At 48.6% G+C, this 25,678-nt stretch overlaps 2 protein-coding genes across 5 annotated transcripts in view; one reads left to right on the top strand and one right to left on the bottom strand.

Moving 5' to 3' along the window:
• Positions 1 to 7,372, top strand: part of FER1L5 (fer-1 like family member 5) — a 54,458-nt gene extending 47,086 nt beyond the window's left edge. For both annotated transcript variants that reach the window (XM_028103795.2, XM_088026553.1), the window contains exons 38-53: positions 448 to 498; positions 625 to 726; positions 1,089 to 1,208; positions 1,724 to 1,885; positions 2,140 to 2,231; positions 2,633 to 2,803; positions 3,015 to 3,163; positions 3,366 to 3,505; positions 4,752 to 4,840; positions 5,087 to 5,176; positions 5,382 to 5,523; positions 5,724 to 5,823; positions 5,898 to 6,091; positions 6,261 to 6,370; positions 6,689 to 6,833; positions 6,945 to 7,372. In XM_028103795.2, coding sequence (XP_027959596.1) covers positions 448 to 498; positions 625 to 726; positions 1,089 to 1,208; positions 1,724 to 1,885; positions 2,140 to 2,231; positions 2,633 to 2,803; positions 3,015 to 3,163; positions 3,366 to 3,505; positions 4,752 to 4,840; positions 5,087 to 5,176; positions 5,382 to 5,523; positions 5,724 to 5,823; positions 5,898 to 6,091; positions 6,261 to 6,370; positions 6,689 to 6,833; positions 6,945 to 7,172 — 2,085 coding nt within the window. In that variant the 3' untranslated portion in view covers positions 7,173 to 7,372. The remainder of the gene's footprint in view (positions 1 to 447; positions 499 to 624; positions 727 to 1,088; positions 1,209 to 1,723; positions 1,886 to 2,139; positions 2,232 to 2,632; positions 2,804 to 3,014; positions 3,164 to 3,365; positions 3,506 to 4,751; positions 4,841 to 5,086; positions 5,177 to 5,381; positions 5,524 to 5,723; positions 5,824 to 5,897; positions 6,092 to 6,260; positions 6,371 to 6,688; positions 6,834 to 6,944) is intronic.
• Positions 7,373 to 8,396: 1,024 nt separating this feature from the next.
• The window catches only part of LMAN2L (lectin, mannose binding 2 like), a 45,072-nt gene continuing 27,790 nt past the window's right edge, over positions 8,397 to 25,678 (bottom strand). For 2 of the 3 annotated variants that reach the window (XM_088026554.1, XM_028103796.2), the window contains exons 5-8: positions 14,630 to 14,791; positions 14,426 to 14,540; positions 10,217 to 10,336; positions 8,397 to 9,882 (exon numbers count right to left, since the gene is read on the bottom strand). In XM_088026554.1, the coding sequence (XP_087882680.1) occupies positions 9,740 to 9,882; positions 10,217 to 10,336; positions 14,426 to 14,540; positions 14,630 to 14,791 (540 nt within the window). In that variant the 3' untranslated portion in view covers positions 8,397 to 9,739. The remainder of the gene's footprint in view (positions 9,883 to 10,216; positions 10,337 to 14,425; positions 14,541 to 14,629; positions 14,792 to 25,678) is intronic. The other variant, XM_028103797.2, reaches the window with a different exon arrangement.

Genomic DNA, 25,678 nt, shown 5'->3' on the forward strand with positions numbered 1-25,678 from the left:
GGCCAGGCCACTGACCAATCCTATCGGGATTGCAAGGGAATCAGCAGTATTTCCAAGCCCCCACCCCTCTCTGGTGATTCTAGTGTTTCCAAGGTTCAGAACTACTCCTTGAGAGCAGCACTTGTCCAACTGGAATGCCCAGGAATCCTGGGGACAGCTTGAGCAAAAGCAGGTTCTGATTGGGGTGGGGCCTGAGGTTCCGCATTTCTGGGCCCTTCCAGAGTTCCTCTGTAGCTGTGTGCAAGGAGGGTAAGAAGTAAGTTTAGCCTCCTTCTGGTTCCTAATCCCATGTGTGCCGATCCCTGAATTGAAAGGGCTCTGTGAAGAGCAAGGGAACCAGGAAAGGAAGCCCTGCCCTCCATCCCTTTCTCCTGGGGGTTCAGAGATGGTGAGCAGGCTAGGTCAGCACATCGCGCCTCACCCTATTCTCCTGCTTTCATTTTTCAGTTCCTAGATTACCTCTATGAAAAGTTCTGGTCCAATCCCAGCAAAGCCCAGGTGATGTAGGCTCAGCCCTAGGGGAATAAGGAACAACTCCGGGCAGCTCAGGGAAGTGGCGGCGGGCGGGGCTCTGCTGTGCCTTCTCCCCGAGGGCCAGAATGACAAAATGACCTTCCCTGCCAGGATGAATACGAGCATGAAGTGGACTGGTGGAGCCAGCTGTTCTGGGCCACGGGAGATGCTAAGTCCCCGCAGTACAAGTACAAAGACTACCATACCCTGAAGGTTTGGAGGCTTCTAGGAGAGGAGATTGCTAAGAAACACAGAATAAAATCTGCTGGGGGAGACTAGCAGACCTCGCCCTGACGCCTCTACAAGCGACTGGGGTGGGGGGTGGGGGGTAGTTTCCTCCTCATCTCCCCAAGACTCCAGGCCACACCTCCAGCAGACATGCCCTCTGGGAACCAGGGCTGCCCCATCTGCGGCAAGCAGTGCTGACCCTGGGGCCACTGACCAGGCAGACACTGCAAAACAAGATCTGGGAACTGGTGGTCCCTCAACCCCCTGACGGCAGGAACGGTCCCTCCCTCTGGCTGAGCCCATGCCTGCTTTCCCCACCGGCCTGGGCCCCACACACCCCCCTGCAGGTGTATGACTGTGAGCTGGAGGCTGTGCCTGCCTTTGAAGGCCTCCAGGACTTCTGCCAGACCTTCAAACTCTACCAGGAAGAGCCCAAGCTGGACAGCCCTGTGGTAGGGGAGTTCAAGGTGCGTGTTCACCCCTGTGGAGCTGCCCCCGTCTCCCGTGCCCCTTCTGTCCCCGGAAGACTCTCATAAAAGCCCTGGCTCTCTACGCTCATGGTGGGGGGATGGGGTAGGGAGGGCTTGAAAACCAGTGTGGGGAGCAGGGGACCAGAGGCTGACTGATGCAGGGGTTCAGAGTGACCTCCCCCCTTACACGGGATGGGCAGGGGCCTTCTCACTCCAGCTCAGACCTACGCTGGTCTCCCAAGGCACAAGAACCTTAGAGAACACGTTCCAACCTGAAGGGATGGACGGGGGTGGAATGAGAGTCTGCATCAGCAGAAACTGGAAACTCACCTAACCACCACAGTTGTTTGCCCAACATCCCTCCTAAACCTGCTGTCTCCGCAGAGCATCTCTGCTGCACCCATCTCTCCCATCCTCAGTGCAGGCCACTCTCTCCTGAGCTTGGCCCAGGGGCACCTCCTGCAGGCCTGGGCCTGCGCTGCCAACATCTTCCCTCTCCAACACACACACAGGGCCTTTTCCGCGTCTACCCCTTTCCTGAGGATCCAAAAGCCCCCAAGCCCCCCCGCCAGTTCTTGGTTTGGCGCGAGAAAGAGGACTTCCCCCAGGAGTGCTTGGTTCGCGTGTACATGGTCCGAGCCATCAACCTGCAGCCCCAAGATCCCAACGGCCTGGTAATGAGCAGCCCCAACCCTGTGGTGTTCGTCTCTGCGCCCGCCCAGCCCAGGTGCCTCCCACAACTCACATCAAACCCCAGGGTCCTGGAGCTCCCTCAGGCTATGGATACCCAGCCAGATATCCAGACGGCCACCTCCCCACAGGCTCCCTCTGCTGCCAGGGGCTCATTTCCGCCCCCTCCCCCATCCTCCCCAACCAACCTGGACTGACTCTCCATTTCCTGTCACCTCTTCCTATGACTGAACCCCAGTGTGACCCTTATGTGATCCTGAAACTGGGACAGACAAAGATGGGCAACCGGGACAAGTACCAGCCCAACACTCTGAATCCCATCTTCGGCATGTGAGCTGCCCCAACTTTACCCAATCCCATTTCACCACACCCTCCCACGCTGTGCTAGGAGTAAGCTCCAAAAAGCGAAGACTTCTTCCATTTCTTTCTAACCTCTGAGTTCCTAGCATGGGGTCTCACACACTCTCGGGGCTTGACAGACGGAAGGGTGGTCAGTTCTACCCTCCCTCTCAAACGCTCCGCCTGGGAAAGGAGTTCAGGGTCCCACAAGCCAGGCCTGTCAAAAGTTATTTCTAGCCAACCCTGGGGGATAGTTCTTAGCAGGTGACAGCCACTCCAGGCCCTGCTCTCCATATTCACCGTGACCAAACAAGGGGCTGAGAAGCTGGACAGGGAGGCCTGCGGACAGCACGGTCTGCAGACTCTGCAGTCTCCAACACCCTCACCCCCAGTATGTTTGAACTGAGCTGCACCATCCCCCTGGAGAAGGACCTAGAGATCCAGCTATATGACTTTGACCTGTTCTCACCTGATGATAAGATTGGAACCACAGTCATTGACCTCGAAAACCGACTCCTGTCTGGCTTTGGAGCCCGTTGTGGGCTCTCCAAATCCTACTGCCAGTGAGTGGACCTGAGGCCGGGCAAGAGAGTAGGGGAGGGGTGGCGGAGGGAGGCCCCAGCTCCCTTGGGGGGAGACTTGCATCCGGGCTGGGGAACCAGGGCCCGAACCTGGCTCCACTCATGCCTCCACCACTGCTCATCCTGCAGCTCAAAGCAGAATGTTCTCTAGGATGCAAACCTTCTCACATTTTCCTCTCCCTTAATTCCACAGCGCAGGGCCCTTTAGGTGGCGGGATCAGATGACCCCAAGCTTCCTCTTGGAACGCCATGCCAAACAGAGAGGGCTGCCTCCACCTCTGTTCAGTCCTGAAGAGGACGCTGTTTTTTACAACGGGAAAAAATTCAAACTGCAAAGCTTTGGTGAGAAGTACAGCACCCTGCCGGAAGGCACAGATCCAGGCCTCTGAAACCAGAGGGCACCTGTCCCATTTTGTCCTTTCCTCCTATAGAGGGCAACCATGTCCACTGTCCAGGCTGGAGGGAGGGGTGGGGAGGGCACCTGCCTGGGAGTTGGGAAGGCTAATGACATTGTGATTGCCTCCTTCCACCTCCTTCCATCTAGAGCCCATGCCCCCTCCTGTTCATTATTTGGGACCTAAGAAAGAACGCCTTGCACTGTACCTCCTGCACACCCAGGGGCTGGTACCTGAGCATGTGGAGACCCGCACTCTGTACAGCAACAGCCAGCCAGGCATCGACCAGGTAGAAGACCGGAGGGGCTGGGGCGGGAGACAAGGGAGCCCAGCCATCCAGGACACAGCCCGTGACAGAGAGGGGACGAGGAGGCCACGCATTCACACATGTACATGCATGCACAGAAGCCCAGCATGTTCTGCACATGTTCAAAGTGGGAAGTTCTAACGATGCCTCCTAGAATGGAGAAATTCAGAGCTGGAAAAGCCATCGACAAGAAACCTGGGCTATGCATCAGTTGGTGGAAGCGCTAAGGCATCCTACCAGCCAGCGCCAATGCTGCCTTCCTCTTTCCTGAGGGAGGCCGGGGAGGTAGCACCTGGGGTCAGATGTGCAGACATTACAACCCTGGTTGGCCTGTTAATTGCAGGCTGTGTTTTCTCCATGGCAAGGAACCCCAAACAGAAGGAATAAAAATCCCCACAGGCACCCTAATTATCTACCCTCCAGCCACCAGAAGGGCTCGTCTCATTCTCCAAACTTCTCAAGCTGATACCACATTCCAGACAGTTCTCTGCTGAGCACTTTCTAAACCATTCTCATTAAACCTGTTTTCTTAAATGGGGTCAACTTCAAAAGGATAAAATGAGGTCAGACGGTTTGAAAGAATATTTTTGTCTACCTTCCAATGTTGGTAGTTCTACTCTTTTATTCTTTTATTTTTTATTTATTTTTTTATTTGCTTTTTCTTTTCTTTTTTTGTCTTCCTTTTTCTCACCATTTTCATCCCTCCTTTCTTATACCTCTGCGCTTGGTGCACAGCCTAATATCCTTAGGATAGGCTTCCACAACATACAGCGCCCTAGACATTTGGACTGGTCACCTAGTTCGCTCTTACTCGGGGCCACTAAGCTGGCTAAGAAGTGAAGCCCCAACCCTACTGTGGAGCTCTGTCCAGAGAGGCAGTCTAGCATGGCCTGCTAAAGGGTATTCACCCTCCAGACCCCAGTCACAAGTCATATCCCAGTGCCATGGCCATCAGTCTTGAAGCCATCATACACAGCCCACCTTACCCTGCACCCTTCTTCTAGCCAATACGAGAAAAAAGGGAAGCTGGTGGGTGGTTGCCAGACTTCCTGTCTGAAGTCCACTCCACCTCACCGATACCTCCTTACCCCACCCTCCAGTGAGGCTGGGGCGGGGGGTGGCCCGGACCCCGCCTCAACAGATCTCAGAACCTGGGTCCAGGCTCCCAGGCCAGCATGCTGAGAACAGAGGTTGGCAACTCCCAGCCGGCCAACCATTTCCACTCTAGGGAAAGGTGCAAATGTGGGTGGACATCTTCCCCAAGAAGCTTGGGCCTCCTGGCCCCCCAGTCAACATCAAGCCCAGAAAGCCTAAAAGGTAAGTGACCCACCACATCCATCACTGCACTTTCCCAGGCGCAGGCCATGGGTGTGCTCACACACTAGGGTGCAGCAATTCTTTCCCTCTCCTGGGAATCCTGGGAGCTTCCTTCCCCTGCATTCCCCCAAATTCAGCATGCCTCGTGTGGGCACGCCAGGGCAGCCCCCCAGCCCCCTCTTCCTGCACCACGGCTGCAACTGGGGAGCTGCTCCTCAGCAAAGCCTCAGAGTCCACTGGCTGCAGGTATGAGCTGCGCTGCATTATCTGGAAGACTGCCCAAGTGGACCTAAAGAGAAGTTTAGCTGCCGGGATGAGCGACATCTATGTCAAAGGGTGAGAAAGAGGGCAGGGCTCCGGCGGCATTCCCTCAGAGTTCCCCCGTCGTACCCTCCCTGTGCCCCAGGCCCCCAGTCCTGGGGCGACATCTCTTCACCCCTACCTGTGCCTGGTGGTCTGCCGGGGAGCCCTTCCCACAGGGCTCCAGCTCGGGGATGGGGACCATACACATGAAGCCCAGGTGAAAGGCCTTTGGCCCCAGGTGGTTAGTCGGGCTCGAGAAGGACATGCAGAAGACGGATATCCACTACCACTCACTGACTGGGGAGAGCAACTTCAACTGGCGGTTCATCTTCACCATGGATTACCTGGCAGCCGAGCATATGTGTGTCCAGAGCCAGAAGGTAACAGGCCTTTGGGGGCGGGGGGTTGTGCTCCCCCCGCCACCTCGAACCACAAGCTGCCCCAGAACCCTTGGAATGCGGCCTCAGGAAGAAACCTTCTTCCTTGACAGTCCATCAGTGCTGGGTGGTGGGCTACTAAGGCGGCCGAGGGAAATCTCAAAGGAGACAGGCCAGTCATACGGTCTTCTGTCATCCTCCAGGACTACATATGGAGCCTGGACCCCACAGTGATGAAGTTCCCAGCCCGGCTCATCATCCAGATCTGGGACAATAACATTTTCTCCATGGATGACTTCCTAGGTGAGATCTGCCACAGGGCCCACGACCACAGGACAGGGAGCTCCTTCTTGCTGACGCCATTTCTTTGGGCTCAGGGGTCCTGGAGCTGGATTTGTTTGACATGCCCCTCCCGGCCCGGCACGCCAACCTATGCTCCATCAGGATGATGGATACTGACTCCAAGTGGCCCTACTTCCTCCAGTATAAGCACTTCTCCCTTTTTAAGAAGAAGACCGTAACGGGCTGGTGGCCTTCCCAGGTCCTCGATGGTGGCAAATGGCGCATGTCGGTAGGAGCTGGGGAGGGTGTCTATTGCATAGGAATGCTATGCCACATAACTTGGCTCTAACAGACTTCGGGGGACCTTAGCTAAATCCCTTTTCCTTTCTGGACCCTGGGAAACTGTTCTCGCACCTGTTGTAATGAACTCAGCCTCCCACCGCCTATGGTGTTTCTAGGGTAAGGTGAAGATGACGCTGGAGATTCTGTCAGAGAAGGAAGCCTTAATCAAGCCAGCAGGGCAAGGCCAATCAGAACCCAACCAATACCCTACACTTCATCCTCCCCTGTAAGAGTCCTGCGGGACAAAGGCCCCAAATCTTTCCTCCTCATTCACGAAGCTGAGCTACCAGGCCCAGCAATTTGTATAGGGTGGTGAGCGGTGGGCCTACAAGTGGCGAGGGGTCATTACTTCCCAGCACCCCACCTCAGTGCTCAGTTACAAGGAGGAGAGAACGGCCTGGGTGAAGGGGGGGCAGGGGCAGGATACACAAGCAAGCAGAAGTTGCTTTTTAAAAAAAGAAAGCTCTTTGCTGCGGATTACTTGACCTGAAGGTTCCCTCTGCCCTCCATCCTCTGACGAGATATCTCCTCTGCTCATGGACAGACGCCCCAACACCTTGTTCATGTTGCGGTCACCTGTGACAATCTTCTGCCGCGTTGTCTGGAAACGCTACCACTTCAAAATCATAATCAGTGTAATCGTATTTATTATAGCACTCATGCTGTTCAACTTTATCTATTCGGCACCGGTGAGTGACAACCTTGGGGACAGGGACAAAGGCACTAGTTGCTCTTGGGATGACTCTGAAGAGACAGCGTCAAGCCGCTACCTCAGGCTAACTGTTGCCTATTCTCTCTAGAACTACTTGGCCATGAGCTGGATCAAACCTAAACTTCGGCTGAATGCTCCCATCAAAATATCCGCCAATGTCATGAATCCCCCAACCAGCAGCAGTCCTCACTCTTCCAACCTCACCAGCCAGCATCAGAACCTAAATTCTACAATAGAACATGAGTTGAAACTCCTCCAGGAACCTATGAATCGCCTGCAAGACATTTTCCCAGAACTTCCAGCCCCACAAGACTAATTGGTCCACGTCTGCCTGGCTTTTCTCCGGCCCATCATCAGCCCTACCCTTGCGCTTCCTAATAGTTCTCATTTCTATCTTCTAGGACATAGGCAGGGGGGCTTCGGGGACATATGCAATGAGGGGCATGTTCTGTTCAGAAACCACTTCCAACAAGGACAGAGCTGTTGTCATTTTCCCACTGAAGTAAACAAATTTTGTCACAGAGAGCCACCTTGTAATTTGGGGGGGTTAAAGAAACCATGAAAGCCAAGACTCACAAGGACAGGAAACGACGTCGTCTTTATACACCACCTCTAGTCTTCAGGGTCTCTTCCTCTCTAAGAGGGTCTGAAGTCAGAGAAACCAAGGGAAAGGGGGGGTTGTGAGGAGAGAAATGGCTCATGTGGGGGTAAGCAGCTTGCCAAGGCCGCTGTTCTCACCTCTACTGTGCATGTACAAAAGAGCCTCAAACACAGACCAGACCTCTCCCTCCTCAAGAGCACGCCTGGGATTACAGGGCCCAGAACAGTATTTGGTCCCATTCACAATGGAAAATACTTGTTTCTAAGAACAAAAAGCAAGAGCTAGGGCAGGACCTACCACGCTCAGTTAGACAGTTTCCTTGCATCACACATTTCTCAAAGGCTGGCCCCATGCCGGGTGGGGACTGCACTTCATGTCTTCCCCGTCCTCTTTCCGAAAGCCACAAGGAGCCCGGGAGCTGGAATCACACAAAACTCATAAATTCAATCATCACACACACATACCCTCCCCCACGATGAGACCCCTTCCTCCTGCACCACTGCCTGGACCATCTCAAGAGCCCACCGAGGTCCTCCCCACACAGGGGTCTAGCCAATCCCCCCTGCGCTCAAAAAAGACAAAACAGCCATTTGCTTTGTCAGTTCTAAGTGGTGCTAAGGCCAAGCTCCAGGTCATGGCTTGTGCTCTGGTACCCTGGAGCTGCTCTGCTCTTGTGCGGAAGGTCTTAGGAGGAGCCCACTTTACTCTCACCTGCAGGAGAGCACTACAGCATATGATGCTCACTGAAGCACATAGGAGGGACAGAAGAAAGCCCAACACGACAGAAACCTCTACCCAGCCAAGGTGACCCTTCCTTCCGGGCTGAGCGGAGGGCTTTCCCAACTGAGAAGAAGGCAAGGCGACGGTTGGCGGGCTTGGGGCTCAGTAAGAAGGCCCAGACCTTCTCCCAAAACCACCCCTAGAAGGAAGGACACTGAATTGAAAGCTCATGTTTGGTTTCCATCAGCCATTTTAAGAATTTCCCTTAGGCTACAGAAGTACATGACTAGGAGAGCTCAGAGCTCCAGGCCCTCCAGGGAGACTGGCCTATTGGCCCATTTAATCACAGGGCAGACAGGTGAGCAGCACATGACCCCTTGTCAGATAAGGCAGTGGAATAAGGATTGACCCACAGAGGAGGACGCTCGGGCTCTGTTGCTCGATGACAATGATCTCTTCCAGGCACAGAGGACGAGGATCCATTGCTCCCAGATTTGCAACAGGAGAACAGCAACTGTCTCTTATCCATTAAGAAAAAGAAGCCAAGTTTCCTCTTTGGGGAGTATCCAAGCCGAGGTTATAAAAAGGAAGCCTCCTCACATTTTGAACACTAGAGTGGGATTCCAAAAGTCATGATAAACACCAAACATGCAGTTCAGCAGGCTCCAGAGTCCAGAAACATCTCCACACATGGTCAGATCACATGGCAACTGTTGCTTCTGGTGTCGAAACATGGAGCTGGTCAGTTTCCCAGTTACTCCCCTGGCAACCATGAAGTTATACAAGCTTCTCTTGACTTGCACACCAACTTTCGGCCAAACCTGACTGAGGGCCTAAAGGAACCAACTGGGAAGGTCACAAACCAACAGAACCAAGATTCACGCTAAAGAACAACGGCTGGAGCAGTGAGCCAAAGCGAAAAGCCCTCTCCCTGTGGCCACCTGACTAAGGGTCAGTGAAACATCAGTTTGTTCTGCAGCCCCAGGCTCAAAAAGAGAGGCATCCAGATGTCTCTTCCAGCTCAGGCTGCATGTGGAGAGAGCAATGAGTGGAGGGAGAAGGCAACACAGGGAAGAAGTTTCCATCCAGATTTCCAGGGGAAATTCCTCAGGTGGACAGAGGCTTGGACAAAAAGCAAAACCCGACAAATGGATGCCTGGAAGGTATGAGGAGTTATCCATGTTGTGTTCTCTGTGGATTTAAAAATGAAGCACAAGGGTCTTCAGAGTCCAACAACAAGGCAGCCTGAGCTATGAAATTCTTTTCTGTGATCTTGGCATCAGAACCATATATATTCTCTCCATCCCTCTTAGCTCCCAAGTAGAAGGACTGCAGGGAAAGGCACATCACAGCAGCACTGCCCTGGGGTAGGTGGGCTTCCGGAACCAGCGAGATGTCCCCATGGATCACCATGGCAATGCAGTATCCCAGCATTCAAAGCTCCAGTGAGAGAACAGAGTCTCTGACCCACTGCTGGAGACTGGAGAAGGCCCGGCTGGCTGGACGCTCGGGCCAGCGCTGGCTCACGGTGACAGCCACAGGGGCGGAAGTAGCGGGAGGGCTCAGTAGAAACGCTTCCGGCTCTGGTCCTGCCATTTGTTGTACAGTATGATACCAATGACAATGGCAAATACGGAAGACACCAGCGAGAAGAAGACGATGAGGAAGAGGGCCAGGCCACTCAGGGGTGGCAACGGGGCAGTCACTGAGGAAACAAGAGGGAAGCAAGTCAGAAGCAGGGAGCCTCCCCAGTCGGGAAGGTATCCAAGTCTCCAGTTTCTGACACTCATTTCTGGGAGCCAGAGAGCAGACAGACGCCCCCCTTGCCAGGTGCCTCAATTTAAAAACTGAGCAGCCCTGCTCATCTGTAACATGGGAGACCGCTGGAATGGCGGGAGCGCATGCTCCATGCTCTTCAGGGGAAGAACACAGAAAGGAGATGGCCCAGCAGGATGTGGGTGCAAGTCACCTCAGACCTCCCAGGCACAGTGACCTCCTCCCCAACCACAGGACCATTTCCCGGGATCCCCTGCGCTCACCTTCAGGCAGCTTCATGTTGTCCACCGAGGGCAGGAACACATCTCGATGCAGCTTCTCCTCTTCTGGGGTTCTCTCCACCGTCAGCTCAAACAACTTCAGGGAGATGACGTCATGATTATCTAAAGGGAAAAAGCACCAGGAGGACCCAAACCACCTCAAAAAGAGGGATCTTGGGAGTATCTTGGTTCAAACTTCTGATCTACAGTTCATCTGCAGTGACTTTGGGTTTTTTTAGAAATTTATTTTATTTTATTTTATTTTTTAAGTAATCTCTCCATCCAGCGTGACACGTGAACTCACAACCCCGAAATCAAGGGTCAGATGCTGTAGCAACTGAGCCAGCCATGTACCCCACTAGCAGTGACTGAAAAAAATAAGAGAAACCTCTGTTTTCTTTCATCTGAAAATAAGGATAGGGAACAGGGCATAGTCCACATTACTTAGGATTTAAAGTTTTTATCAACAGGCATGCATTACCTATATAGTTAAAAAACTTAAGACATAATGCAAGCACTGAAGCCCACCTCGTATGTAAAACCTTGGAGCAAAGTGAGGGAAAGACACAGTACCACCACTTCCCTTCCATGCGGCTGACACGCTCAAGCAAGATAGGAAAGGGCCTCATGCCAGCTGATTAATGGGCCATGAGCAGGGCCTGGCTATTGGCATGGCACACACTTCCCCTCTGGACGATGACTAATTCTCTGCCGCTTCTTGTAACTGTCACCCTGAATCTCACTAAGAATTACTAGAGAAAGGATCAAGGAATTAGGGAATCCCATTTATTTTTCAAGATTTTATTTATTTAAGAGAGAGAGAGAGCACAAGCAGGGGGAGGAGTAGAGGGACAAGCAGACTCCCTGCTGAGCGGGGAGCCCAACACAGGCTCGATCCCAGGACCCCGAGATCATGACCTGAGCCGAAGGCAGACTCTTAACCAACTGAGCCACCCAGGCGCCCCTTTTCTCCTCTCATTTTTTTTTTAAGATTTTATTTATTTATGGGGCGCCTGGGTGGCTCAGTCGGTTAAGTGACTGCCTTCGGCTCAGGTCATGATCCTGGAGTCCCGGGATCGAGTCCCGCATCGGGCTCCCTGCTCGGCGGGGAGTCTGCTTCTCCCTTTGACCCTCCCCCCTCTCATGCTCTCTCTATCTCATTCCCTCTCTCAAATAAATAAATAAAATCTTAAAAAAAAAATTTATAAAAAAAAAGATTTTATTTATTTATTTGACAGAGAGAGACACAGCAAGAGAGGGAACACAAGCAGGGGGAGCGGGAGAGGGAGAAGCAGGCTTCCCGCTGAGCAGGGAGCCCGATGCAGGGCTCGATCCCAGGACCCTGGGATCATGACCTCAGCCGAAGGCAGATGCTTAACGACTGAGCCACCCAGGCGCCACTCTCTTCTCTTTTTAAAGTGTCATTATAATCTCATCGATTCAAACATATGTCTTGATATGTTTCAAGACATTGAACTTGTACCTCTTATAGATGCTCAACACTACCCATCTTTCTCCAGTGGGAGCCTATTCACGTTGGCTCTTGAGCCCTTTTACATGAACCCAGAAGTTTTTGATTATCTTCCTTGCTTTCCTGGGAAGTTCCCAGCTTGTCCATTTCCAACCTCAGACCGGGCATCAGGAAGCTCTTGTTTCCTTTAGCAGGAACTGGTATTAACAGACCACAAATCTGAATGCTAGGGGTGCTCATGGCTACCAGGTTGGTTGCTACAGACTGGATTTCTTGCCATTTATTTTTTTTTTTCATTTTAACACATATTTTATTTAACCCAATATATTAAAAGAACTATCATTTCAACATGCAAATGATATAAAAATTATGGATGACATTATTTTTAAGATTTTATTTATTTGAAAGAGAGAAAAAAAAAAAAAACACGAGCAGCGGGAGGGGCAGAGGGAGAAGCAGGCTTCCTGCCGAGCAGGGAGCCCAATGTGGGACTCAATCCCAAGCCCCTGGGATCATGACCTGAGCTGAAGGCAGATGCTTAACCGACTGAGCCACCCAGCTGCCCCACGGATGACATTTTATGTTCATTTTCTAAGTCTTTGAAGTCTGGTGTGTATTCTATATTTATAGCACATGGCAGTTTGGAATGGCCCTATTTCAAGTGTCCAGTAGCCACCTGTAACTAGTCGCTATTATATCGGATAGTGTGGATCTAGATCATTCTTCTAGTTGACTTTTAAGACCTATGTTAGGCCCAAAGGAAACTGTGATCCTCATAGTGCAACACTATAGTGCAGAACAGATTTGCACAGGGCACTTTCTGCCCTTTCTGCTCTCAGCTGAGGAAATCAACTTTGGGGTAATAATTTGGGGACCCCTCAACCATTCATTCCCCGGACTCCTTCCCGACTTGTGTCTTCCTAGCACACTTTGTCTTGACTTCTGGCATAAGAAGAGAGAAACCATATCATGTTCCCACTTTTTTCTTCCTCACACCTAAATAGACATCCTTTGAACCAAGAAATTTAGAATTTTTGTATATGGGGGAAAAATCCATCAATTACTATCTCACATATTAGGATTATTCCAACTGCAGCCTCTGTATGGCTCCAGGCACGGTGCACCAGAAGCCCTGGTACACCATTTCTCTGTGATTCTCTCCATTCTGCCCTCTTCTGTGATCTTCATCCTCCAGCTGGTGGCAAGATGGCTGCCCCAGCTCCAGATAAGTGACCCTCAGTTCGTTCCCAAAAAAGGAAAAGCACTATTTCTATTAGTAGGATGGCATCTACAGCTGCTTGGACTCTTAGAATCTTTAGCAGACCCCGATAGGAAAAAATTAGATTACCTTCAATTAGAAAAATGTTTTTGCTGTCAGGACTGTTTAAGCCATGGGACAAGATAAAAAGCTAGGGCAATGCTCCTCACAATGTAGGGGCATCAAAGGCTGGGAGAACTGGAATGTGTCCTCAGCCATTTTCAACAATCCACTGCATAATAATAAGATGCCAACAGGGTGCCTGGGTGGCTCAGTTGGTTAAGTCTGCCTTCAGCTCAAGTCATGATCCCAGGGTCCTGGGATCAAGTCCCGCATCCGGCTCCCTGCTCAGGGGGATTCTGCTTCTCCCTCTGCCTCTACCCCTCCCACCTGCTTGTGCTTGCTCTCATGCACACACTCTCTCTCAAATAAATAAAATCTTGATTAAAAAAAAAAAGATGCCAACAAAAAAGATCTTAAGAGAAAGACCTAATTTGTATTTAGGGATATCCTATAGGCAGAGAACAGAGACTTACTGACAGAGGCATCATCACTAAACACCTAGAGCAAAGGACTCCTTCGGATAAACAAAAATTATTCCAATTCATACTAGCTTTATTCAAAATGAATTATACTAGTCAAAAAACCCAAAAGTTCAGTGCCTTACCTCTTCTCAAAAGAGGTTACGATTAAAGCTCAAGCCAAGCGACAGAATAAACATAGAAGGGGATGCTACAAATCAGGAACAAGTAGGAAGAAAATCCAGAGATAGAAAAGTAAAAGAACCAGGTACTATTAATGCCACATAAATCAAGCAGGAGTTTCAGAGTAACTGGTCAAACCAGCCGAAGAGGACAAAGAGCAAGGACTGAGAGCAGAGGACCAGACGTGGCAAGGAAACAGAAGTAGCTTTGATGAGAGTAGTGCTCACGGCCTGGCCGAGATGCACAGGAGGCCCGAGTGCAGCGGGCTAGAGCGGTGGACGGCCTGGACACAGAGGCACCTGTACACACAGCACATTCAAAAGTCTGAGCATGAACAGGGCCCGGGGGCGGCGATTAGAAGAAGGACGGCACAGTCAAGGAATTCAAGGAAAAGCTTTGTTAAGAGAAGGGGAACGCGGCCCATCAGGAGGTGGACGGGAAGAAACCAGACTGCAGAAGGGGCACCAAAGATCGCAAAGCACAGAACTCCAAACACGGGCTAGAGGAGCTGGCCTGATGAAGACGCAGACCCTGCTTTCCATTAGTACCAACCGTCTCCTAGAGCCAACTGCACTAGGAGAGCCTAGGCCCGGGCCGGGGAGGGCTATGGGGGGGGGGGGGGGCTGAAGAATACAAGAACGCCAGAAGAGAAGCACAGTCTGGGTACTCGCTTCCCACAGCTCTGCTTATCTGGCTCTCCCCTCTGAGAAGCCTCACTAAGGCCCGGCTCTCGAGATATGACCTCAGTCAGGACAAATACAGAGTGCACGTGGCAGTACCCGAGAGATCCCCAGTGATGGAGGAGGTGCCAAAGTAGTAGCCCCGGGGCAGACGGACCCCGGGCACCTCGATGCAGTCCCTCCACTCATGCTTGCCGTCAATGTCCATCATTATCTGGAATAAAAAGAAAAGATACATCAGGGCCACGAAAGCAGGTGCAAGGCAGCCCATACCACCAACTGGTCCAGAAAACAAGGACTCACCGTCAAATGCCTCTTGACATAGCGAATCACAAGGAAGGTGTCATAGTGCAGATTGCGGACAATGGCTGTACAGCCCCCCAGCTCTGTAGGCCGCCCATCCCGCTCATGATCATAGCTGAGGGAGCCATTGTTCACCATGGCTGAGATATAGGGGAAGACCCGCTGGGAAAGCAGGGAAGGAAGAACACAGGACAGTAAGGAAGCGCTCTCAGGAACACCTGTACAAACAGCAACGGGGATTGTGCACATACAAGCTGAGCCCCTTCCAGCAGACCAGACGACCACTCCGCCTCATCATTAGCAGCCCCTGAGAGCGCACATTCAGATGGTCAAAGGCTATGGCCCAGAAAGCAACTGACCTCTCTACTTGCCTTCAGGAATCCTCCTTGCTACCAACCCGGGGTGGGCCTGAAATGGCCCCTCTGGAGTCTGGACTCGAATCCTTCCACAGATCACTATTTGGCACTCACAACCATACATGGCCCAGGACTGGTGGTTTCCTTTTTCTGTATATATACCTATCTCCCCAGTTGCTATGTAAACTTCTTAAAAGAAAAAAAATCACTATACTTGTATGTCTCCACCTTCCATCCCCCACAACCTCCCTTCCCCCACCCCCCAAGTAAGCATTTTACACATAGCAGGTACTTTGAAAATACCTGTTTGATCAGGGAAATCTTTCCATTCCGGATAGCTCCTTTCAAATCCTCAAATCCTATAAGCATATGATGGATGCTAAATGGATCAGGACTCAGAAACAGCACTGCCAGAACCAGGCTGCTGGCTGGTGTTCTCCAGCCACAAGGACTGTTCTTAGTCGAAAGACCTTCCAGCCCGCTTCAGCTTCACCTACACATAACTTCTCCCCGTAATACCCTGGGCAAGTTCTCCCACTACAAGCTTCCGCATATGCCACCCATCTTCCCACCTACTTCAGAGGCCCTGTCTCTCCAATAGAGTTGGAGGAGCGAATTCTTCCTCAGAAATGATGGGCTAACTATTTAAGAACCAGCCTAGGGCTGAGACAGTGCAGAGGCAGGGTGATGAAAGGACAGGAAACATGACACATGCCACATCTCTGGTGACTTCCTCATTGTCCTCAACAGTCAACATGCAAGGTGGAGATGCAGTTAAAGTCAGAGACTGGTGACTCTCAAGAAAACAGCCACATGGGTGTAAACAGGAGCAAATGGTAGATGGACACATAGGGAGTAAGGCATGGTCATGGTGGGTCAAGACTGAGTACCTGGACGCCTGGAGAATATCGCCTCTTCTGGGCCTGAGAGGGTCCAGCAGGTTATTATAAAAACGAGAGGGGACACAGAAGACAGGAGACCAGGTCAGAAAGAAACAGCCGTGGAAGAGCTTTGACCCAGCTGTGGTGGATGAGCAAACCGATCTAAATCCCCAAACAGAACTATAGGATCGTGGAGGGCATTTAGCAAGTCCTCACACCCCTCAAAATTACAGGCAAAACTATGTGCACAGATAGATGCTTGTATGTTTTCTAAGGAGAGGGTCTGTTACTACCCGATTCTCAAAGGGGCCCACTAGGAAAACCTCTCGAAGGCTTTCAGAGACTTCATAAAACACACAGCGTTACACTGTCCAAGAAGGTCCCACTTTGCTTATGTCTCTGAGTCAGAAGGCCAGGCCACTTGTTTTGTCTGCACCCAGACAATAGTATTTCTGTAGCAAGGGGAGACACAGGACTGACAAATAGAGCTAAATTCTTCCAAATTCAAGATGGCGTTTACTGCCCAGGATCTCAGCATAAGCTCTTGCCCAAAGGATAAAAATCCCACCACTTGAGAGACAATAAAGTTAACTCTAATCCAAAGGGATCATTTACCCTCCAATTGAACCTTGTGGACATATATTTCCAAATAGCTGTTGTCATTCTAACCTACTACATGTGGGCAAGGAAAAAGCTCTGTGGGAACACTGCAGCATGGCAGATTTAGCAAAATCATGAGGCTCAAGGATATTTAGCTTTGACTACTGCCACAGTTCTAAGCTACTAGCAACAAGAGATACCTACACAAGCTCAGAAATGAGATATGGGAAGGATATGTAAGGGTAGAGAGCCCAAAACATTCCTTCTTCTATCAGTGAGCACCTATTAGGAGCCAGGCACTGTTCCAGATGCTGGGGGCTCATAGAGCTGACATCAGAATGGAAGAGACAAACAATAAGCAAGTAAATAAAATTCTTTCAGAGAGAGGTGCCTGGCTGGCTTAGTCAGAAAAGCATGCCACTTTTGATCTCAGGGTCGTGAGTTCGAGCTCCATGCTGGGTACAGAGACTACTCAAATAAATAAAACTTAAAAAAAAATTATTTCAGAGTACTAATGCTCTGATGAAAATAAATCAGGTAACATGATAAACTGATGAGGGAACAGCTCTCAAGGAAACATCTGAGCTGAGGCCTCCATCGTTGGAGGGAGCCACCAGATCTGTGGGCATAAGAAGCATGAGGTCGGCCATATTCGAGGACCAGAAGGAGACACCAGTGTCTGAAACACAGCCGGTAAGGGAGAGGTGGGTGTGAGCTTCGGCACAAGTAGGATTCCACAGTGAGGAGTGCAGGGCAAGCCTCAGAGCAGCCACCCCACTGCTCTGTTCCTATGCCACTGGTGGAATACGCATAGGACTACAGAAGGGGACGAAATGAATCAGTGGATGATCCGATTCCCAACACTCTTCTACAACTATCATTTAGAGCAAGGGAATTTTTAGTCTGCTGTCAAGCAATGTGCAGAAATGGGCTTCTGACAAGAATGTGTATAACTTCAGTGAACAATTAGGGAAAAGAAGGGATTAAAAATGCCCTGGGCAGCTCATTTGTCAACCCCAGTATGCATGATCAGAAATTTACGTTGCACCTTCCAGGAAAGTGCCGGGACAACTGTCCTTAACCCATCAGAGCCTTCCTATTCCCAAGGCTGGTGAGGCATCCGATTATCCAATAAGAGCCAGAGGTAAGCTGGTCCCCAGCATCACCTGGGAGAGCTTTCCAGCTGCAATCACATGTGGGTCCCTCAGTCAGAGAGTCGGGGGGCGGGGGCGGCAGGGCACAGGATCATGGATTTTTCAAAAAGCACCACAGACAGTTGTAATGTGCGGCCAAATTTAAGAAATACTGCACCAGACACAGCACCCCACAGCTTTGGAGCCAGAATCTGTCGACTTCAGCAACTCGTGACTTGGCCTTCAACTTTTCACCTCACACTAGTAGTAAGTCTTTAAATGCCCTCTTATTTTCCATGCCCAGTCAGGAGTTCTTAAGTGTTCCTTGGGAAGCCACTAATTTCACACAGCAGCTCATTTTCTTTCCTTGGAAAGCAGCCTATATATAGCTAGAACCAAAGGCTGAAGAATCCCTCAGACTCAGGCAAGGTGGTAGTTTCATTCCTAGTTTAAGAGTCACTAAAAATTAGGCACTCCTACCTATTGTCCAAATGATTATTGCCTGTAGGGTGAAGAAATGTTTCCAAATTTTTGTACTACAAGGCCACTTAAAAAAAAAAAAAAAAAGACCCTCTATGTGGTAATTGTACCTTCAGCCTATCTTGACTGAAGAGAGACCCATGAACTTGTGGACTTATGGATCCTATGCTAAAATCCCACACACAAGTAATTGTAAATCACTAGACAGAAAAAGGAGCCCACACGGCCTCGGTAATCAGGGAGACCTGGGTTCTAACTGCAGGTATACGCTCAGAGCTGTATAACCTTGGGTGGATTACATTAGCTCCTCGAGATTCCATTTTCTCCCTGTAAGCAGGGAGAATAATCCAGAGCTAGCTGGCAGGGCTGATCATGAAGATGAAGTGAGATATGGGAGCCTGCTTCTCCCTCTCTCTCTGCCTGCCGCTCCCCCTGCTTGTGCTCCCTGTCAAATAAATAAATAAAATCTTAAAAAAAAACATCAGTGAAACTCGTTACCAACCAATACTAGTTCATGAACCAGCATTTAGGAGCCACTGTCTTAGAGTCGTTTTTTCCAACCTAAGACATAGTGCCGTGGAGGAAGCTGGCCACGTTTGCTCTCTGGAACCTAGGTACGAAGACAAGGAGAGTGGGAGAAGAGAGGGAGAGAACACAGCCACAACAGCCACTGCCACCAAGTCTGCAAAGTGTCCCCTGGGAATGGCATTTAGTGGTGTGAACGAGAATAGCTGGCATTTTCGGAGCGCTTCCTCTGCGCCAGGCACTGTAGTCAGTAATGTACACATACCCATTCAGTTACTTCTCACAACCCTAAGAGGTGGCATCAGTATCCCCACTGCACTGGTAAGAAAACTTTTTTAAGTAGTAAAAAAAAAAAAAAAAAGCCAGGTAGGGTGCCTGGGTGGCTCAGTTGGTTAAGCGACTGCCTTCGGCTCAGGTCATGATCCTGGAGTCCCGGGATCGAGTCCCACATCGGGCTCTCTGCTCAGCAGGGAGTCTGCTTCTCCCTCTGACCCTCTTCCCTCTCGTGCTTTCTATCTCTCATTCTCTCTCTCTCTGAAATAAATAAATAAAATCTTTAAAAAAAAAAATTAAAAAAAAAAAAAAAGCCAGGTAATCTGGCCCCACGACCCTGGCTCAATCTCTATGCTTCACTGTTCTCAAATCAATATGGAAAAGTGACTAGTATATACTGTTAGAAACCAACAAAACAAAAGCCCTAGGTCTCTAATATAACCTGAAACACAGAAATATTGGAGAATGGTTCCAGATTTTATAAAAGGAAAGGAGAGGTGCTCAGTCGGTTGAGCAACCGACTCTTGGTTTCGGCTCAGGTCGTGATCTCAGGGCCATGGGATTGAGCCCCGAGTTGGGATCTGCGCTCAGCACAGAGTCTGCTTGTCTCTCTCCCTCTGCTCCTCCCCCAGCTCGTGTGCACATGCATGCTAACAAATTAAATCTTAAAAAAAAAAGAACGTAAAGAGGGGTGCCTGGATGGTTCAGTTGGTGGAGCATCGGACTCTTGACTTTGGCTCAGGTCATGATATCAGGGTCCTGGGATGGAGCCCGTGTCGGGTTCCTTGCTCAGCAGGGAGCCTGCTTCTCCCTCTGCCTGCAGCTCCCCCTCACCCCCGCTTGTGCTCTCACTCTCTCTCTCTGACAAATAAATACAGAAAAAAAAAAAACACTAGCTCTCAATGCAGCTCAGTACCGATGCTTAATCACATCTAGATAACTTGCCAAAATTCTCTGGACCTAGTTTCCAAAGGAGTCTCTCTCTCAGAAAACACTGCCTCACCTAGGACTGAAAAACTAAGTCATATCCAAGCTGGAAGATAACAAGGGAATTTAAGGAGCTGTGGAGTTCCTTTACTGATATAAAGATTCCTTCTGCCAACAATAAAGAGACCAAGAGGGATCAGTGTCTTCGTCACTTGAGAGAAGGTGTTTTTTTTTTTTTTAAGATTCTATTTATTTGACAGAGAGAGAGACAGCAAGAGAGGGAACACAAGCAGGGGGAGTGGGAGAGGGAGAAGCAGGCTCTCTGCTGAGCAGGGAGCCCGATGCGGGGCTCGATCCCGGGACCCTGGGATCATGACCTGAGCCGAAGGCAGACGCTTAATGACTGAGCCACCCAGGCGCCCCGAGAGAATGTGTTTTTAAAAAGGATATCACCAGGGGCGCCTGGGTGGCTCAGTCATTAAGCGTCTGCCTTCGGCTCAGGTCATGATCCCAGGGTCCCGGGATCGAGCCCCGCATCGGGCTCCCTGCTCAGCAGAGAGCCTGCTTCTCCCTCTCCCACTCCCCCTGCTTGTGTTCCCTCTCTTGCTGTCTCTCTCTCTGTCAAATAAATAAGTAAAATCTTTAACAAAAATAAATAAATAAAATAAAAAGGATAGCACCAGGGGTGCCTGGGTGGCTCAGTCGGTTGAGTGACTGCCTTCGGCTTGGGTCGTGATCCCAGGGTCCTGGGATCGAGCCCTGCGCATCGGACTCCCTGCTCAGCAGAGAGCCTGCTTCTCCCTTTCCCTCTGCCTGCCCCTCTGCCTACCTGTGCTCTCTGTCTCTCTGTCAAATAAATAAATAAATAAATAAATAAATAAATAAATAAATAAATAAAGGATAGCACCATATTGTTAATTTTTTTATTTTTTTAAATTATTTATTTATTTGACAGAGAGAGAGAGAGACAGTGTGCATGAGCATAAGCAGGGGGAAGGGCAGAGGGAGAGGGAGAAGCAGGCTCCCCGCTGAGCAGGGAGCCCAACACGGGGCTCAATCTGGGATCACGACCTGAGCTGAAGGCAGACACTTATCCAACTGAGCCACCCAGGTGCCCCGTTTCTTCTGGTTTCAAGGAGAAAAAACAGTCATCACCTCATAGACTAGACAAACTAGACTTCTAAGCTGGCTTGATCTCCGACCAGCTATTTCTGCCTCCTGGGGTAAGACCCAAATAAATGTCTCGCCAGGAAGAATGAGGGTCAAGGCTCAAAGGGCTGCACTTCTGTGCTCTTTCAAGGAAAGCCTCTTGTGATCATACTCTGACTTCCATTGAAGGAAGACATTCCTGCTCCAATGCTACTGAGTGCCTTCCAACTTTTCACCAGTATCTGGGTTCTCAAGAGAAACTGACAACCATCAGCTGATGACTTCATAGTGCCAAGAAAAGATATCAGGTCATGTTTCAATCATCATTTTTTTTTTAATAGCAATGCTAAGACATAATTCACATACCACATAATCCACCTATTTAAAGTCTATAATTCAATGGCTTTTTTAGTACATTCACAGTTAAGATTATGATTTGCCACAATTAATTTTAGGATATTTTCATCACCTTAAAAAGAAACCGTGTCCATTGCAGTCACTCCCCACGCCCACCTCTATCATCTACTTTCCGTCTTTATAGATTTGCCTATTCTGAACATTTCATATATATGGGATCATACAATTGTGACTGGCTTCTTTCACTTAGCATAATGTATTCAAGGGTCATCCACATTAGAGGACCTATCAATGCTTCATTTCTTTTTAATGCTGAATGATATTCCATTGAATGAATATAAATATAAATTTTGTTGGGGCACCTGGATGGCTCCGTTGGTTAAGCATCTGACTCTTGATTTCAACTCAGGTCACAATCTCAGGGTCATGAGATCAAGCCATGCGTGGAGCTCCCCACTCAGCAGGGAATCTGCTTGAAATTCTCTCTCCCTCTCCCTCTGCCCCTCCCCCCGCTCACGTGCACACACACACTCTCTCAAATAAATAAAATCTTTTATATATGTTTGTTTACTCATCAGTTGATAGGACGTTGAGTTATATCCATTTTTTGGCTATTATGAATAGACAGTGCTGCAATAAACATTCATGTAACTTTTTGTGTAGACATGATTTCAATTTCTCTTGGGTATATACATCTAGGAGTGGAATTGCTGGGTGATATCAACTCTGTATTTAGACATTTGAAGCACTGACCATCTGTTCTCCAAAATAAGTGCCCCATTTTACATTCCCACCATCAGTGTATGAGAGTTCCAATTACTCCACACCCTTACCAACACTTGTTATGATTTGTCTTTTTTATTTTAGCTATAACTAAATAGCCACAAGTTGGTGTTAAATAGCATCTCATTGTGATTTTGATTTGTATGTCCCTACTTGGCTAATGACGTTGAACATCTTTTCATGTTTATTCACCCTTTGTATATCCTCTTGGGGGAAATACCTACTCAGATCCTTTGGTCACTTTTTTTAAGATAAAAAATAATTTTTAAGTAACCTTTACACCCAACATGGGCTCAAACCTACAACCCCAAGATCAAGAGTCACATGCTCCACCAACTGGGCCAGCCAGGCATCCCAGCCATTTTTTAGTTGGGTTGTCTTTACTACTGAACTATACCGAGAATATAAAAAAACAAGTCCCTCATCATATACACAATTTTCATTGGTTTTCTCCCATTCTGTGGGTATATATTTTTACTTTCTTGATGGTATCCTCCAAAGCACAAGTTGTTTTTTTGGTTTTTTGTTTTTATTAAGTAGATTCCATGCCCAGTATGAAGCCCAAGGTGGGGCTTGAATTCATGACCCTGAGATCAAGACCTGAGCTGAGATCAAGAATCAGATGTTTCACTGACTAAGCCACCCAGGTGCCTGCCCCCGAGGCACAAGTGTTCAATTTTAATTAAGTCCAACTCGGGTACCTGGGTGGCTTAGTGAGTTGGGCATCTGCCTTCAACTCACGTCATCCCAGGGTCCTGGGATCAAGCCCTGCATCAGGAGAAGCAAGGCTTCTCCCTCTCCCTCTCCCCCTCTGCCCTGCTCGTGTTCTCTGTCACTCTCTCAAATAAATAAAAAAATCTTTAAAAAAAATGAAGTCTAACATCTATTTTTTTTTGGTGGCTTTTGTTTTTGGTGTCATATCTTAAAAACCTTTGCTTGATCCAAGGTCATGAAGAATTAACCCTACCTTTTCTTCTGAGAGTTGTATAGTTTTAGCTTTTACATTTAGTTTTCCAGTTCATTTTGGATTTTTTTTTTCTTTTGGACAGAAAGAGACATAGCAAGAGAGGGAACACAAGCAGGGGGAGCAGGAGAGGGAGAAGCAGGCTTCCCGCAGAGCAGGGAGCCTGATGTGGGGCTCGATCCCAGGACCCTGGGATCATGACCTGAGCCGAAGGCAGACACTTAATGACTGACCACCCAGGTGCCCCTAGTTTTCCAGTCCATTTTGAGTTAAATTTTACGTATGGTATGAGGTGGGGACAATTTCATTACTCTGCATGTGGACATCAAGTTGAGTCAGCACCATTTGTTTTTGTTTGTTTGTTTTCCAAAGATTTTATTTATTTATTTGACGGAGAAAGAGAGAAAGAGTTCACAAGCAGGGGGAGAGGCAGAGGAAGAGGGAGAAGGAGACTTCCCGCTGAGCAGGGAGCCCGATGTGGGGCTCGATCCCAGGGTGCTGGGATCATGACCTGTGCCGAAGGCAGCCACTTAACCGACTGAGCCACCCAGGCGCCCCAAGTCAGCACCATTTGTTGAAGACAGTTCTTTCCCCACTGAATTGTCTTGACAGCCTTATCAAAAATCAACTGATCATAATAAACGTGAGGACTTTTCTAGACTTTCAATTCTATTCCATTGATCTATAGGTCTATCCTTATGCCAGTACCACACTGCCTTTATTACTGCAGCTTTGTATTAAGTTTTGAAATGAGTAAGTGTGAGTCCTCCAACTTCGCTCTTCTTTATCAGTATTATTTTGGCTATTCTAGTTCTCTTCAATTTCCATATTGATTTCAGGATCACCTTGTCAATTTCTGCAAAGAAGCCAGCTAGGCTTCTGACAGATAGGGAATGTGTCAAATCTGGAGACCAATGCGGGGAGCATCATCTTAACAATATAGTTGACCCTTCAACAACATGGGTTTGAACCGCACAGGTCCACTTCCATGTCATTTTTTTTTTAAATACAAAGACAGTACTGTAAATGTATTTTCTCTTCCTTATGATTTTCTTAACGTTTTCTTTTCTCTAGCCCACTTAATTGTAAGAATGCAGCATACAATACATATAACATACAAAATGTGTTTATCAACTGTTTGTTATCTGTAAGGCTTCCGGTCAACAGTAGGCTATTAGTAGTTAAGTTTTGGGGGAGTCAAAAGTTATATGCAGCTTGTTGACTATGTGTGTGGGGGGGAGGGTCAGTGCCCCTAATGCCCACACTGTTCAAGGATCAACTATACTAAGTTTTCCGATCCATGACATAGGATGTCTTTCCATTTACTTAGGTCTTAACTTTCTTTCAACAGTATTTTATAGTTTTCAGAGTGTACTTTTGTTAACTATTTCTAAGTATTTTATTCTTCATAATAGTATAAATGGAATTTTCTTACTTTCATTTTCTGACTGTCCAATGCCAGCATACAGAAGTATAATTGATTTTTGTATGTTGATCTTGTATCCTGCAACCTTACTGAATTCATTTATTCTAGTAGTTTTCTTGTGGATTCCTTAAGATTTTCTATATACAACATCATGTCATCTACATAAAGTTTTACTTCTTTCTTTGTAATCTAGATGTTTTTTCTTACCCAACTGCCCTGACTAGAACCTCCAGCACGATGTTGAATAGAAGTAATAACAGGGCACCTGGGTGGCTCTGTCAGTGGAGCGTCTGACTCTTGGTTTCGGCTCGGGTCCTTATCTCGGGGTCCTCGGATCAGGCCCCATATGGGGCTCCACACTCAGTTCAGAGTCTGCTTGGGATTCTCTCTCCCTCTGCTTCTCCCACTCATGCTCTGGCTCTCTTTAAAATAAATAAATAAGCCTTTAAAAAAAAAAAGAAGTAACAAGAACAGATGTCCTTGTCTTATTCCTGATCTTAGAGTGAAAGCATTCAGTATTTCAGTTAAGTATGATGTTAGCTGAGGGTTTTTCACAGATGCCTTTTATCAGGTTGAAGAAGTTCCCTTCTATTCCTAATTTGTTGAGTGTTTTTATTATCATAACGAGATATTACATTTTTTCAAATACTTTTTTTTTTACATCTATTTATATATCATATGGTTTTTGTCCTTTATTTTTATTTTATTTTATTTTTTTAGGTAGGCTCCACACCCAACATGGCACTTGAACTCACCCTGAGATCAAGAGTTGCACCCCCAGGGCGCCTGGGTGGCTCAGTTGGTTAAGCGTCTGCCTTCGGCTCAGGTCATGATCTCAGGGTCCTGGGATTGAGCCCTGCATTGGGCTCCCTGCTCAGCAGGGAGCCTGCTTCTCCCTCTCCCTCTGCCTGCTGCTCCCCCTGCTTGCTCTCTGTCAAATAAATAAATAAAATCTTTAAAAAATTAAAAAAAAAAAAGGAAGTGCACCCTCTACTGATTGAGGCAGGCAAGTGCCCCTGTCCTTTATTCTATTAATACGGTCTATCATATTAATTTTCAGATTTTAAAAGTTTTTATTTATTTATTTAAGTATCTCTACACCGAATGTGGGGCTCAAACTCAGGACCCCAAGACCAAGAGTCACATGCTCTTCTGTGCCAGCCAGGCACCCCTTAATTTTCAGATTTTAAAGCAA

Source organism: Eumetopias jubatus, unplaced genomic scaffold (genome assembly GCF_037043125.1).
Source record: "Eumetopias jubatus isolate StellerSeaLion01/CBP00866 unplaced genomic scaffold, mEumJub1_p1.0 scaffold_9, whole genome shotgun sequence".
Taxonomy (NCBI): Eukaryota; Metazoa; Chordata; class Mammalia; order Carnivora; family Otariidae; genus Eumetopias; species Eumetopias jubatus.